The sequence below is a fragment of the Acipenser ruthenus genome, chromosome 3 (genome assembly GCF_902713425.1).
Source record: "Acipenser ruthenus chromosome 3, fAciRut3.2 maternal haplotype, whole genome shotgun sequence".
Lineage (NCBI taxonomy): Eukaryota > Metazoa > Chordata > Actinopteri > Acipenseriformes > Acipenseridae > Acipenser > Acipenser ruthenus.
This window is the reverse complement of record NC_081191.1, coordinates 4,866,726-4,880,514: the sequence shown is the minus strand read 5'-3', so window position 1 is coordinate 4,880,514 and position 13,789 is coordinate 4,866,726. Positions and strand designations below refer to the sequence as shown.

Genomic DNA, 13,789 nt, shown 5'->3' with positions numbered 1-13,789 from the left:
GTTAAATCCACGGGTTCAGTCCCGAAATAATATACACAGTATTTTTAAACACACACCAATACACAAAACACGGTCACAAGTCCAAAGTGAGTGCTGTAGTGCTCGTGGTGCAAATACAATTTATCGTGATCAAGGTGCAGTGTTGTCCATGTTGGTGCTGGCCTGTAGCGACAGCTCTGGATCGTGTTAGCCTTCTAATAATAACAAACAAGTAGATTTTAGACAAACAAAACCAACAAAACACTCATGATATATTTTACTTTCTCCTTCCGGTTCGGCATTTAACCATACAAAGGAACAGATCACCTCGCTACATCCCCTTATATACCGCAAATCACGCCCCCAATCTGCAGCAGCTACATCGTTTCCCTTCCAGGTCGATGATTTAGTGTACTGTAGCTCCGCCTCCTTTCTAAATGGCCGACTTCTGCCTAACCCTGGGAATGAATTGTCTGGCCATCCAGTTCAGGGCACTCTGTTGCCTTTACACAGCACCCTCACAGGTCAGGAGGGAGATTTATCACCAAGAATCATTCTGTCTGTGTCACAGGGGGTTATTTTCAAAGCAAATCAGCTGGATCGCATTATTTTAATAGGTTTTTTCTGCATCCCTGTTTTTCTCACTGATTCAGTATTTTCTAAAGCTGAGGAAAACACGGCAGGGGTCTATACGCTAGTTTGGTTCATTAGTTATTCTGACAGTTTCTTTTGGTGGAATACGTAATGATCTAAGAATCTGTGTCTATTTTCTAAAGATGAAAGTAGTGGATAGTGGAAACTTCCACCAGTTAGCTTCCCCTCTGCTTCAGCATAGTCAATACGACTATCCAGCAGTAAAAAACAGAGTGACAGCAAGTCAGACCGAGTCTCCCTGGCATGTTAGACGTAAATGTGTGTGTGTGTGTGTGTGTATGTGTGTGTGGACTGTATTACAATCCCAAGCTGAAATACAATCCCATTGCAATGCACACAATTCACTTTACCTCAACCCGAACTGAAGAAGATCCAACCATCCCTTTGTGTCAACGTAAGACTAATTTGAATTATTCTCTAGGGTAGCACCAAATGTGTCAAACTATAAGCTATTTTGGAAAACTGCAAAATTAAGGAGGCTGTGTGGTCCAGTGGTTAAAGAAAAGGGGCTTGTAACCAGGAGGTCCCTGGTTCAAATCCCGGCTCACTCACTGACTTATTGTGTGATCCTGAGCAAGTCACTTAACCTCCTTGTGCTCCGTCTTTCGGGTGAGACGTTGTTGTAAGTGACTCTGCAGCTGATGCATAGTTCACACACCCTAGGCTCTGTAAGTCGCCGTGGATAAAGGCATCTGCTAAATAAACAATGAATTAATTAATTTAAAAAAAAAAAAAAACTTTAATGCGATGCTGAAGTTGGCTTCTTATTCGGCCAGCTTCTTATCCATATGTATTCTTCGCTGTCTAACATGGAACTTGCTTTCCTGTGTTATCTAGTAACCCATTTCTAAGTTCTGTGCTTTCCCCATTTAATATAGCATACTCACACATACCTGAACAAGAAAAAGTCAATTTAACAAACCATTCTGGAGGAAACGATAAGGTCTATAAATATACTATGGAACTAAAATGTTATTTAGGGGCAGAGATTGATGTTCATCAATGATACAGTGCAGAGACATTTTGTTTGACACATTTGGGGTTACCCTGGAAAATAATTCAGACATGAAGGGGTGGTCAGATCTTGTTCTGGTATTTGTTCTTATTCAGGTCGGTTTTGATAAATTTAGTAAATTGTCTGCACAAGATGAATAAGATTTTGGCTTTCTAAAAATGTGAATGAACGGTCCTCAAGGCGACGGGGTTGTATTTCGGCGTGGGATCATAACATAAAAATGAAAAAAACTAACTTTTTTATGGATGTACACAAAAGGTTTACATGATTAATAAATAATTTATTTCAGGACGTATTAGACTAAAGCCCATCTTTATCTGTGTAGAGAGAAACAATTAAGTGTCCTGAAATAAATGATAAATGATTAATTTAAGCCTTTTGCGTACATCCAAAAAAAAAAGTTGTCATTTTCATTTTTGTATACTGCAGTTATACCTCCTTTTAAACCTACAACTCAGATAATTTGTTCCGATCATGTTTATTTGTTTTATGTTTTCCTAATTAAACAAGCGATTGGTAAGATTGAATGGAAATAAGAATTTGCCCTTGTGTTTGCATTTGCATTTTGACTAATTTCTCCGCTGGTTTGGTACAATGTTTGATCGTGTTTATACACCATTTGCTAACACAATTGAACAGGAAGTATTATTTTGGCGGATAAAACTGCTTAAATGCTCATTACTTATTCATCTAGAAAAACAGAAAATTCTGCATGAAATGTGTTCGGCCGTCAGATAAAACGGAGGATCATGTTAGGAAACAGGCGGATATTTTTTAACAGATTAACAGGTGGAAAAATTTGCTAATTTTGCCAAATGAAACCCCTTTTGAAAATCGGGCCCTATGTGTTTCTTTAAAAACTGTGCATTCAAGGCCTATATTACGAATGTAACGAACGAACCTACAATCACTTTAGGAAATTCTTTGAAACCATGTTTTTATGTGTCCGATGAACGTATTCTCTGTGGATGATAGAGCAGTTTAGCAGAGATTAAGGCACCTAACCCCCTCTCTCAACCCCCAATGAAGTAATAACCATTACTTCAGGTTGGATGAATAAATAAATAACCATGCACTTCCTTGTCTTGAGCCTGTTTCTCAAAAGCAGTTCTTTTCCACTAATGATTTTCTACCCTTCTTCCTTTTCAGACAGTAACTTCATTCTCGCGAACGCTCAGGTGTCAAAGGGATACCCAATAGTTTACTGTTCAGATGGATTCTGTGAACTGGCTGGGTTTGCGAGGACAGAAGTCATGCAGAAGAGTTGCAGCTGTAAGTTTTTGTATGGCACCGAGACAAATGAGCAGATAATGCTTCACATTGACAAGACCTTGGAGGATAAGAAGGAATTCAAGGGGGAAGTCAAGTTTTATAAAAAGAATGGTGAGTGTAATTCCTTTAAGGAGGCGGGTCTCATTTTCAGGCAGAGCTTATATTTTCTGATGGCTAACAATAACTTGGTTTTAAAATTCAGTTGTCAATTTGAAAGCAACACAAGGAATTCAATGAGCAACCTTTTTCATGTTTGGCTTCCAAACGGATTATTACTTTAAAAAGACCCCTGTACCGGCAACTGTTATAGATTTGTTCTTTTTTTTTTATCTCAAACAAACAAATAAACTAACTAACAAACAAACAAACAAGTATTACTGTAACTACTGTAAGTATGGGACTGCAACAGCATGTTATTATCTTCAAGAAGAATATGAATGTATACTGATGTCTTATTCAAAAAATAACTCTGGTTGCTTATGTAAATTAAATGGACAATAGCCAGGTGCTACAGGTGTAAGATGTCTGTGGTTTAATTAAAACAGAACGTAATGCTGTCCTAGATTAACTGAAAATGACTGACTGTGCTGTTAGGCCTGGAAACAACATATTACAGCGGGGGTGTCCAATCCCAGTCCTGGAGGGCCATTCCACTCCAGGTTCAACAGGTAGAATTAGATCATTAACTACTACATGGTCCAAATGAAGGTTTAATTGGTTCAATTTAACAATTTAGAACAGGGTTGGAACGAAGACCAGGACTGGAAGTTCCACTGTATTACATCAATAAATCACAATAATGCATTTAGTTTGGAGCGTATTGTGACTGCTTAAGTGTTTTCATTTACAGTAGCTATTATTCCCTATTCTATAAATATGTAATGGGTTTTTGTAAAATTTGAGAGTTATACCACGTCTCCCCAAGTAAACACAAGTGAATGGCATTACAAAAAAAAGGAAATGCTTAGTTTATGCCAAATGACAAGGCTGTGCTCTATGCTGGCTGTTTGAAATACATATAGATACTGGCTGTGCTTCAGCATTCCTCAGTTATCTTTAATTTAGTTAGGCTATTTACATTATTGTGTCAAGGTCAGACCAGGTCAGGAAACTACCATTGTATAAAATATTGCTTTGCCCCAGGGGATAGGCAGGTTTGCATCTTACTCAGGGAATGCCTGACTTTATCCAATCTCTTCTCAAAAAACACACACACACAAAGAAAATGTTTAGGTTTCACAACTTCATCCTTATCTTGTTTGCACACAATAGTCTAACAGCATGTATTTATAAGAGCTGCATGGGCTTTTTAGTGTTCAGCAGACTCGAGTCTGGACCCTCAAAAGCTCGATACAGTGCGCAAACAGGCTCTTTATGACATCAGTGGTCAAATCTAATGAATTGTCAGATTTTGTGTGTATCTGTAAATCATAGTTGATCTAATAAACAATATAATATATAGGGTTGATAAAAAATGCTTGCCCCAGTCAGTCTAAGAGTTAATCTACCCGAGACATGGGATATGCATCAAACTTAGAAATAGCATTCACCCTCATGAAATCGATACATCTTTCTTAGTTACCGGCATAATTGGGCTATACCACTCACTCCAGGAAGGTTCAACTACTTCAAGTTTCAATATACTTTCAACTTCCCTCTGAATAGCTTTCCTCCATGGACTCTCTGGAATGCGATATGGTCTCTCCTTAATCCTCCTATAGACACGGTTAATTGATAACAGCATGTTCGATCAAATGAGTCCCACCAGGCCCATTAGAAAACACATCACCGAACATGTGAATCAATCTTTTTACCTCTTTTTTGTTGATCAGGAGTTATTTGTTTCCCTATTGGAATATCAGCTATAGTTAATGGTTCAACCAAGGGCCCAAGGTCCTCCCCCTCATAGCTGGGGATGTAAAACGGACTTCCAGTTCTTTCTACGGTTTGAGGAGACTTCCATGGTAAGGGAACAGCCTCTGGGTATCGTGTTGCGTAGTCCACCACCACTAGAATATGCCGATACCCAGAATCAGCTCCCTTCAGAGGGACCATTAAGTCTACACCAATTCTCTGAAACTGGAACATCTAAAAATAGGAAGAGTGGGACTGAAGGTGCGGGGCGAACTGATTTAGGGGCAACCAATTGACACTCAGGACATTCCGATTCATAATTCTGTAAATGACTATGAACCCCAGGCCAGTGAAACTATATCACGGTCCCAATGGCCAGGTATATCAAGGGGAGTGTATTTTATTACCCCTTCCAAGAGATCTTGTCGAATTGAAGTATGCACACACCCTGTGTCCACAAATGTGTGGGTACTCACTTTCCCAACATGTACTCTTAGTTGATAGGGGCCCTGCCGACATTCCCTGTTTGTCCCACCTGTGTCTGTAGACCGGGATCGTCTGGCGATGTCCACCTCCATCAAGGGACAGTCTCGGACGATATGCCCTGGCTCTTGGCACTGGAAGCACACTGGGGCAGAAGGCACCGACAGAGACATGACAATTAAATTGCTTCTCCTTGCATGCATCACTAAACATAGATGCCTCACAATTGTGTGATTATTTCTTTCTGTCATTCAGAGATGACATCACCGTGAGCTTTGCAGGCTCTGTCTTGCGAGGATAAAGAGATAGAAGCACTGCAGGTGGCAGGCAGGGGGATTGCAATTAATGATCCTGTCCTTGCTGAAGCTGTTATTAAATCTCCTGCTAGCATCACCTAGGTACAATTTTCAGGAACAGCAGTTATAAGATAGGTTGCTGAAGGGAGCATACAATTTAATAATGCTCGTGTTCAAGCTTTGTGGCTTAAATAATGAAGTTTACCGCATTCCATGCAGTTAAATTGGAAGGGCTAAAAAAGGGGGTGGAATTCATTGCTTTCAAAGCCATTTCTCATGTAGAATTTTCATCCATTATTTCTAAAGGAGTCCCATGAAATGAAAGAACATTTTCAAATGGGGAAAAGACAATGCTGCTTGCAGTACAGTGATTGAAAGAGGAGTATGAACAGAAAGGATACCCAAAGAAGAGACGGCACTGGAATACTGGGTCATGGAACAAAGACCAGGTTTACATGAAGAGTAAAAATTTCATATAGGAGACCAAACATACAGTATTTCCGTTTAACAGAATTTTTTTTTTAATTACTAATCGCATATCAGAAATCAACCAATGACATGAAGTATTTGCCAAAATTCCAGTACATCGTATCCCGTGTACAGATGTAATTCTGTGCATAGAACAACCTCACCAAATTCCAATATTATAAAATCTAAAAATAAAAAAAACACACAATGTAACTGGAAACCTTTGCAAAATTGATCATCCAATTAACTTCACTCTTTCTTTAAATTTTGAATTTAAATTTTGAAACTTTGAAAAAAATGTGTACATAACTTTTTATTAATATAAAATTGTATCCAAATCTGAGCAATGGTCCTACTCTTACCTATTCAGTTCTACTTGATAGTTGTAGAGATATGTAACATGGGCTATATCAGCATAGGGGTCTTTATGTAGGTGCCAGAGCTGTCTCTGTATATTCGAGTGGACATTACAAAAGTTAAGGGGACAACAAAGGGTATTCTGAAGCTACAATGCTTACATAATATTGGTCATAACCAGTACAGTAACTAATATGTAGCTTCATTTTAAAGAAGTGTATTGCAGAACCACTATCTATTGTCAGGCCGGCTGTTATTCAATGTTGCCTGTTTCTCAAAGTCGGGAAATGGACAACTGCCATATTGTCACATAATAAGTCCACATCTTTGCTTTCTTGGAACAAACATTGAATGTGAAGGAACATATAGTATTAAAGGTTGTTTAGGCTATTAGATGAATGAGCTCTTGTGACTTTATTTAATTGACTATGTATACTGTCTGGCATCTGTTAAGTCAATGCCCCTGGGATATTGAATATTTGGATATGTGGTTACCTGATAAACTGCCATTATAAGTAACAGTATAAATGAACATTACTTACCTGGAAAGTGTCTGGTGTCAATGCTCAGTTACCTTTTTACGACTTATTAATATTACCTAATGCAGCAGAGACGTGACTAAACATTATAAGTAATTCACATTAATACCAGTATCTATAGCAGATTAAATTAATTACTCTCTCTACTACATAACTATGTGTTTTTGAAATAAACATCATTAAAAGTTTAAGGGGTAAAGAGTTAAGATTTTTTTTTTTTAAATAACAGAAAGTGTTTACAGCTATTTTTAAAACCACTGATTCCACTTTCATTAAGTAGCTCTTAAGTTGAAGGTATTTTGGTTCTTTGCATGATTACAGTGTACCCCCCTAATGGTGGTGTAGAGTTAAAGCTATCTTGTGTTTCAGTCTGTCAGCCAGAGATTTAAAAAAAAAAAAGGAAAATAGAGGGGATAGGGGAGGTGGGAGTTGTATTTTCATTAAAGTTATTCTCAAACGAAGGCCTTGATTCCAGGAGTAAACAGCAGGATACACAGCCTTGAATGATGATGTGAGGAGATTTGTTTGAGCTGAACATCTGTGATTTACTGACCCCTGACATCTAGAAGCATCAGTCTTAATGTTGTTGTTGTTGTTGCTTAAACAGAAACTCTAACCCTGCATTAGCTAACACTGTTTTTCTAATCCTGGCAGGTGCTTTGTTTTGGTGCCTTCTGGACATAGTTCCTATTAAAAATGAAAAAGGGGATGTCGTTCTTTTCTTGGCCTCCTTCAAAGACATCACAGACACCAAAGTGAAGATTGCTCAGGAAGATAGAAGGGAAGGTGGGTAACATCACACACTCTATGTGTCTCCCAGCAACAATCAAAAGACACTAATTGAATGTGGACACTTTCTTTGAAGCACTAACAGTTTAAGGATTTCTGTGAAGTTGATGCAGCTGATTTGTAGAACTTGGGAGGAGGATTTGATAAAGCGCAAGTGGTATGTGGAAATACGTTTTCCTGGCAGAACAGCTTGTTTACATTGTTTTTACAACTCACAGTTCAAAAAGGGCTTGACATGTCGGGCTAACAAAGCGTGTCTTAAAACGAAGGCAATTTTACTGTATCAGTATTACCAAAAAAGGTAGTAATAGAACTAGGCAGTATTGTCATATATAGCATCAAAGCATCTTTATGAGCATAATAATATATTTTTACGTAGACTAAAATTACATTTCTCCATTCTACTTTTTTCTCCATTTTCAAAACACATTGTGGATGCAAGCATATGTGTAGTATGTATGTCACACTAATTACATTTATTTAGACAATCACTTTTTCTGGTAACAAGTCAGTCTGAGAGGGTATTGTGGGTATCCACTGACAGATAGGAGAGACACAGGAGTTGACTTCACGTTTACAATCAACACAGAGAAAATGCAATCTCTGTTGCAGTTGCGGGAGACCACCACTAGGGTACAAGCAATGGTAGCACTAGGGAGGGGCTGCTCAGATGTTGCACATGGGATAATACTGAAGAACAATGGTCAAGAAAAAAAAAACTCTAAACACAGTATAATGAAAATCAATACAAAAAATGGAAAAAACAAAACACAATGGGAAAAACACAACTTGCACAACAAAGGTTAGACAAAACAAGCAGCTGAGCACTGCTTCTACTATAAGGGAGGTCCCACTCCAGGACCTTGTGTGGGATAACAAAATCTCCTAAATTATTTCCTATTCTTTTCTTCTTAAAACCAAGACCCCGGTTCCACACACAGAGTTGGTTAGCAAGCAGCATCCTGTGGACTGTCACTTCCTGGCTCATAGACCTTGATGGAGTGTCAGCATAGTGAGCTGCTCTACCCAGAACCGCCCACTGACCGGTCAGGAATCCATCGCCGGCCAATCTCCGACTGCTATACATCCCTGTAAACACCCGGCAGCATGTCTTAAGTGGAGTGTCTCTCTTTCTTTTACATTTATTAAACTATTTACAAAACTAAAAGAAACAAACAAAACACAAAGCACGCTATTTCTACGCGCAGGGCCGCAGCCCTGCCATAACCACACTCACATGTTCACATACATCTACATAACTGCTTGTCCAAGTGTGATGAAACTTGTTTCAAGCTGTTGAGAATCTGGAGGTATATATAGGCATCAGTGCGCCTGTCCAATCATCCATCTGTATGTCACACTTACATATTTACATCTAGGGAACCACTTATCTGAGCATCCTTTAGCATACATTATTACATTATTAGTATTGGAATATGTCTGTCTGTCTGTTTTTACAAGTTTCTATAGAAGGTCTTATTCAGCTGTGATAAAACTTGATCTTGACGTCAGTCTATCTGTATAGAAATCTTTGTGTGTTTCTTTTTTGTCTTTTTTTTTTGCTAAGAAATACTTTACAAAATGAGAAAAAATCTACATTTTACTATTTTTAAAGATAGCATATTTAAACTATAATACATTTCATATAAATATGACGTCTCAAGAAAACTGCCACAGTGAAATACTGTAATTGCAAAGCTCAGGTTTGAAATTCCTAATAAGAAGAAACAATCTTTTTTCTGTTATAACTGACCTCACAGGATATAAGGGAAGGGAAATTTATTATGTTCCAAAAATAAACTGCATGCTTTTTTTTCCTCTCGCAGGCATAGCTGAGTATTACAGATGATTTCTGTGGATGAGCTGGCCCAGTTTCTGTGCATTAATAATGCACTATGTACTGACCACGAGGTCAAACTGGGAATAGATCTGAGAATGTGGAAAAAGCAAACACAAAAAGTGCTGCAGTGAAAGCTTTTGGAATTGAAATTGTATTAATTCAAAACAGTTATAATAAACACTGATACAAATAGAACATACAGCATTGTAGTGGGCAGCACTACCAAGGGCTGTTTGACCATTTCCTGCTCAGTTTGTTTGAAATGCATTCGCTTTCCCGTAACGCTGCTCTCCAGTAAGCATTGGGGCAGATAAGTAAATATGGGATTGGAATTGAGCATTTGTTTCCCATTTCATCCCTTGCTGGGATAAGCCACAGCTGGATTTTTTGAAAAGTGTGCTTATTTTTAGGGATAATTTTGGGCAGCAGTGTGGAGTAGTGGTTAGGGCTCTGGACTCTTGACCGGAGGGTTGTGGGTTCAATCCCAGGTGGAGGACACTGCTGCTGTACCCTTGAGCAAGGTACTTTACCTAGATTGCTCCAGTAAAAAAAAAAACTATATAAATGGGTAATTGTTTGTAAAAATAATGTGATATCTTGTAACAATTGTAAGTTGCCCTGGATAAGGGTGTCTGCTAAGAAATAAGTAATAATAATTCTGGGATATCCTCGGACAGGTATTTTAATACAACCCAGGGTGATTCCCCAGCGCTATGGAATGCTCTAAAAAATCATGGTGTGACCTGCAGTATCCTGGCGGGGTATTGAGCAAGTCAACCTCTTTGACCCCATGGGAAATTGTTTGCAAATACAAGTACTTTGGTACACCAACATATGTGGTGACTGCCTACATTGGTGACACATTCAATTCTAACTGCCTAGCACTGAACAGACTTTCTCATTCAATTTAAACCATGTGTAATGTGAGCTTTTAACTTTTCAAACTACTCTACAGTACATATATATTGAGGGTGAGTAGATGGACCTGCCAAGTTAAAAGGCCATTTTGTCACATGGAAGGAATTAGGAAGGGCCAGGCAGTTTGAATGTTCCAGACAAGCTCACAGACTGGTAAAGACAGATTTTGAGAAAAAAAGTATAATAACTCATTATTTGTAAGGGAAATGGGGAACAAATTACATTTGAAGATACATAGTCTTTAAAAAAGGGAAAAAATGTTTTGTTTTGTTTTATTAGTCAAGGAAAACCTAACTTTATGTTTTTTTTTATGATTTCCATTTATCTCAATAGAAAAGCATAAGGGGAGAGTGAGCACCGGATCCCATTTCAGCTCAGCACAGATACGAAGTCGCACTGTGCTTTATCACCTCTCTGGTCATCTTCAAAGAAGAAACAATAAGAATAAAATTAAAATCAACAAAGTAGGTGTATGCTGTTTTTATTATATTCATTGTGTAATAGGTTCATGTGCATGCACAATCTTCTACTATGAATGTATACTGTATATAGTGTTTTTAAAGTTATATCTGTGATATAATAAAATAGTGATATTTTTAGGCAGGACTGCAGCTGGTAAATGTTTTTTAGTAACATTTCCTCAGAGCTGGGGCAAAATGCCCAAACTCTGTTCAGCACAAGCCTACAGCGTTAAACCCTCACGAAACACCATCACGTGAAATATGCAGTTACAGTGTGTTATGTTACATATTAGCATAAACATGAAATAGAAAAACACAGCTGCTCATTGCTGTTGTCATGATACTAACATGATACTATCATCAACAACATATGTATTTTATGGGGTCATTTGGAACTGAAATTAACTGTTTACTAATAGTTTTGATTTTTTATTTTCTTTCGACAGAATGTATTTGGAGATCCACCAGCACTCCCAGAGTACAAAGTTGCAGATGCAAAAAAATCTAAATTCATCCTGTTACATTACAGCACCTTTAAAGCTGGCTGGGACTGGCTTATTTTACTGGCAACGTTTTATGTTGCTGTGACTGTACCATACAATGTGTGTTTCATTGGGAACGATGAATTAACACGAAGCACAACTGTCAGTGACATTGCAGTAGAAATACTTTTCATTATAGGTAAGAATCCATGTAGATGTCTAATTTCAAACTTTGCTCCAAAGTATAAATCACTTCCTTTTTTGTCAAAAGGACAAAAGAACCCTGGGGGGAACAGTCAGCACTATACAGCAGCCCAGGAAATCCAAAGCACAGGTATTAAGGCAGCATACAGAAGTGGGAGAGATCTGGAAAATTAATGTTAATAAATGTAAAGGCTGGAAAAAAGGCAGGATTCAAATACCAAATGGGTGGTAATGAATCAGATAAGCTTCCTACGAGAAAGACGGCAACCAGGTAGTCTGGGGAGCCAATTAAAAAAGGTTACATAGTCAAAGGTGTAGAATATAAATCAAAAGGAGGTTATGATTGACTGCGTTCGCATTCAAAATAATGATGATGTGTTTCCTTCTCCCAACCCTTACCAAGTTCTAGCACACTCTACAGGCTGTGTGCCAGGAGATTGTTCTTATACAATTTAGGGACACAACAACTACGAAAATGTTACTTCCTCATAAAAATGTCACAAGATTTCTTTTTTAATTATTGTGTTGACACTGTGTTTTCAATTCCATAAAGAAAAATGCAGGACAGTGGATTATTTGAACTTCTTTCGTATTAGCATCATCAGTTCTATGTATTTTTATTATCTTTCATTAATGGTAGCACTTTCAATCAGTATAATCACAAACTACTAAGTTTAGTGCAAAGTGACTTCGTTGAAACACTATAAACTGACCATATGTAGGAAATCAAGCTTCTACCCAGCTCTGCCCAAACATCCTGATATCCACCCCAGGGCTGTAGCTCTAGCAAGAGGCTGTCTGGCTGCCCCAGCCCATGTCATGCTATTGGGATGTATGTTTCTAGTCTGTCTTTGGAACTCTGTTATTTTACACAGCTCCTGGAAATCTAACATTTTAAATATTAAAGCAACTATGATGCATTGTACTTTCTCTCTCTTTTTACTAACTCTGCTAATTAGGCAAAATTAACATAATATATTAATGTGTCAGCTGACATTACATTATGTTTTTTTTAAGCATTTATAATGCAAGTAATTCGTTTTAGAATAAAAAAAAATATGTCACATAATAAATCAAGGCATTCTTGTTATGGGTTGTTTATTATTAAAAAAAGAAAAAGCTCGGCTCATTGTAACTGTTATAAAGAGAAATTCATGTTTTCAGATTAACTTTTTTGTGCATGCTTGAAAACAAAAGGAACGCAGTCTACATTGAAAGCACATCTGTCATAAGAAAAGAAGATATTAATTACTGGTAAGGACAGCCCAAGCACAAGACATCTGTGACTTTGAATTATTCTAAAAGGAAATAAATGACAGAATGGTTGTTTTTGTCTTGGGAAATGTGAATTAAAAAAAAAATATGCTCCCAAAGAGTGTAAAACAAAATCTGTGACTTTTCAATGTCAATGTCAATGTCAATATAAAGAACTGGAATAATTATATTAGTTCTAGACACTTTAAGAATTTCCATTATTTGAGAAAAAGGGTAAATGAAGAATACATTTTGGATTAAAATAAAAAAAGAAACAAATACTTTGTACAGCACATGCAGCGACTAAGCCATGACTACAAACAAACATATTTCATTTTGAGAATACATTTCTCATTAAAAAAAAAAAATATATATATATATATATACCAGACTTGAATTCATTACACAATAGTAAATATAATCTCCTATGCTGTGTACTAAAAACACTGCATTTTAAAAAATATATAGACACAAGATATTACATCCTCCATTCTCTTAATGTAACATGAATTTTGAAGTCACAAATTACATACCTTACCTTTGAATGTTTAATGAACTTGCAAAATGGTGTTATGCATATCACTTACCAGACTAGACCAATGATGTACTCATTAAATGGCAGAGATAAAAGCCATTCAGCCCTGCTGGGAACGTTCAAAGAGAAACTAAAAGCAATGTTACTCTTAAAGTATAACATGCATAATTGAGAGAATGGTAAACCAGTTAGCTGGGTTATGTAGATATATGTTTCACTAATGCTACATTAGACAGTGTTGTGGATTCTGACCCCTGCCGTTGAGATGAAGTAAAAGCTTTCTAACTGCTCGTACTAAATCAAAACTAAAACGACAAGAGAAAAAAAAATGACTAGTGCCTTCAGGAATTTAGGCAATCTTGTAATTTATAATTTAATGTTTAAAGTTG

At 37.3% G+C, this 13,789-nt stretch overlaps 1 protein-coding gene across 1 annotated transcript in view; it reads left to right on the top strand.

Annotated features, from left to right (window-relative positions):
- Positions 1–13,789, top strand: part of LOC117435691 (potassium voltage-gated channel subfamily H member 8-like) — a 95,277-nt gene that overhangs the window by 25,513 nt on the left and 55,975 nt on the right. The window contains exons 2-5 of the mRNA XM_034059046.3: positions 2,798–3,031; positions 7,572–7,703; positions 10,798–10,928; positions 11,372–11,606. Of these exons, the coding sequence (XP_033914937.3) occupies positions 2,798–3,031; positions 7,572–7,703; positions 10,798–10,928; positions 11,372–11,606 (732 nt within the window). The remainder of the gene's footprint in view (positions 1–2,797; positions 3,032–7,571; positions 7,704–10,797; positions 10,929–11,371; positions 11,607–13,789) is intronic.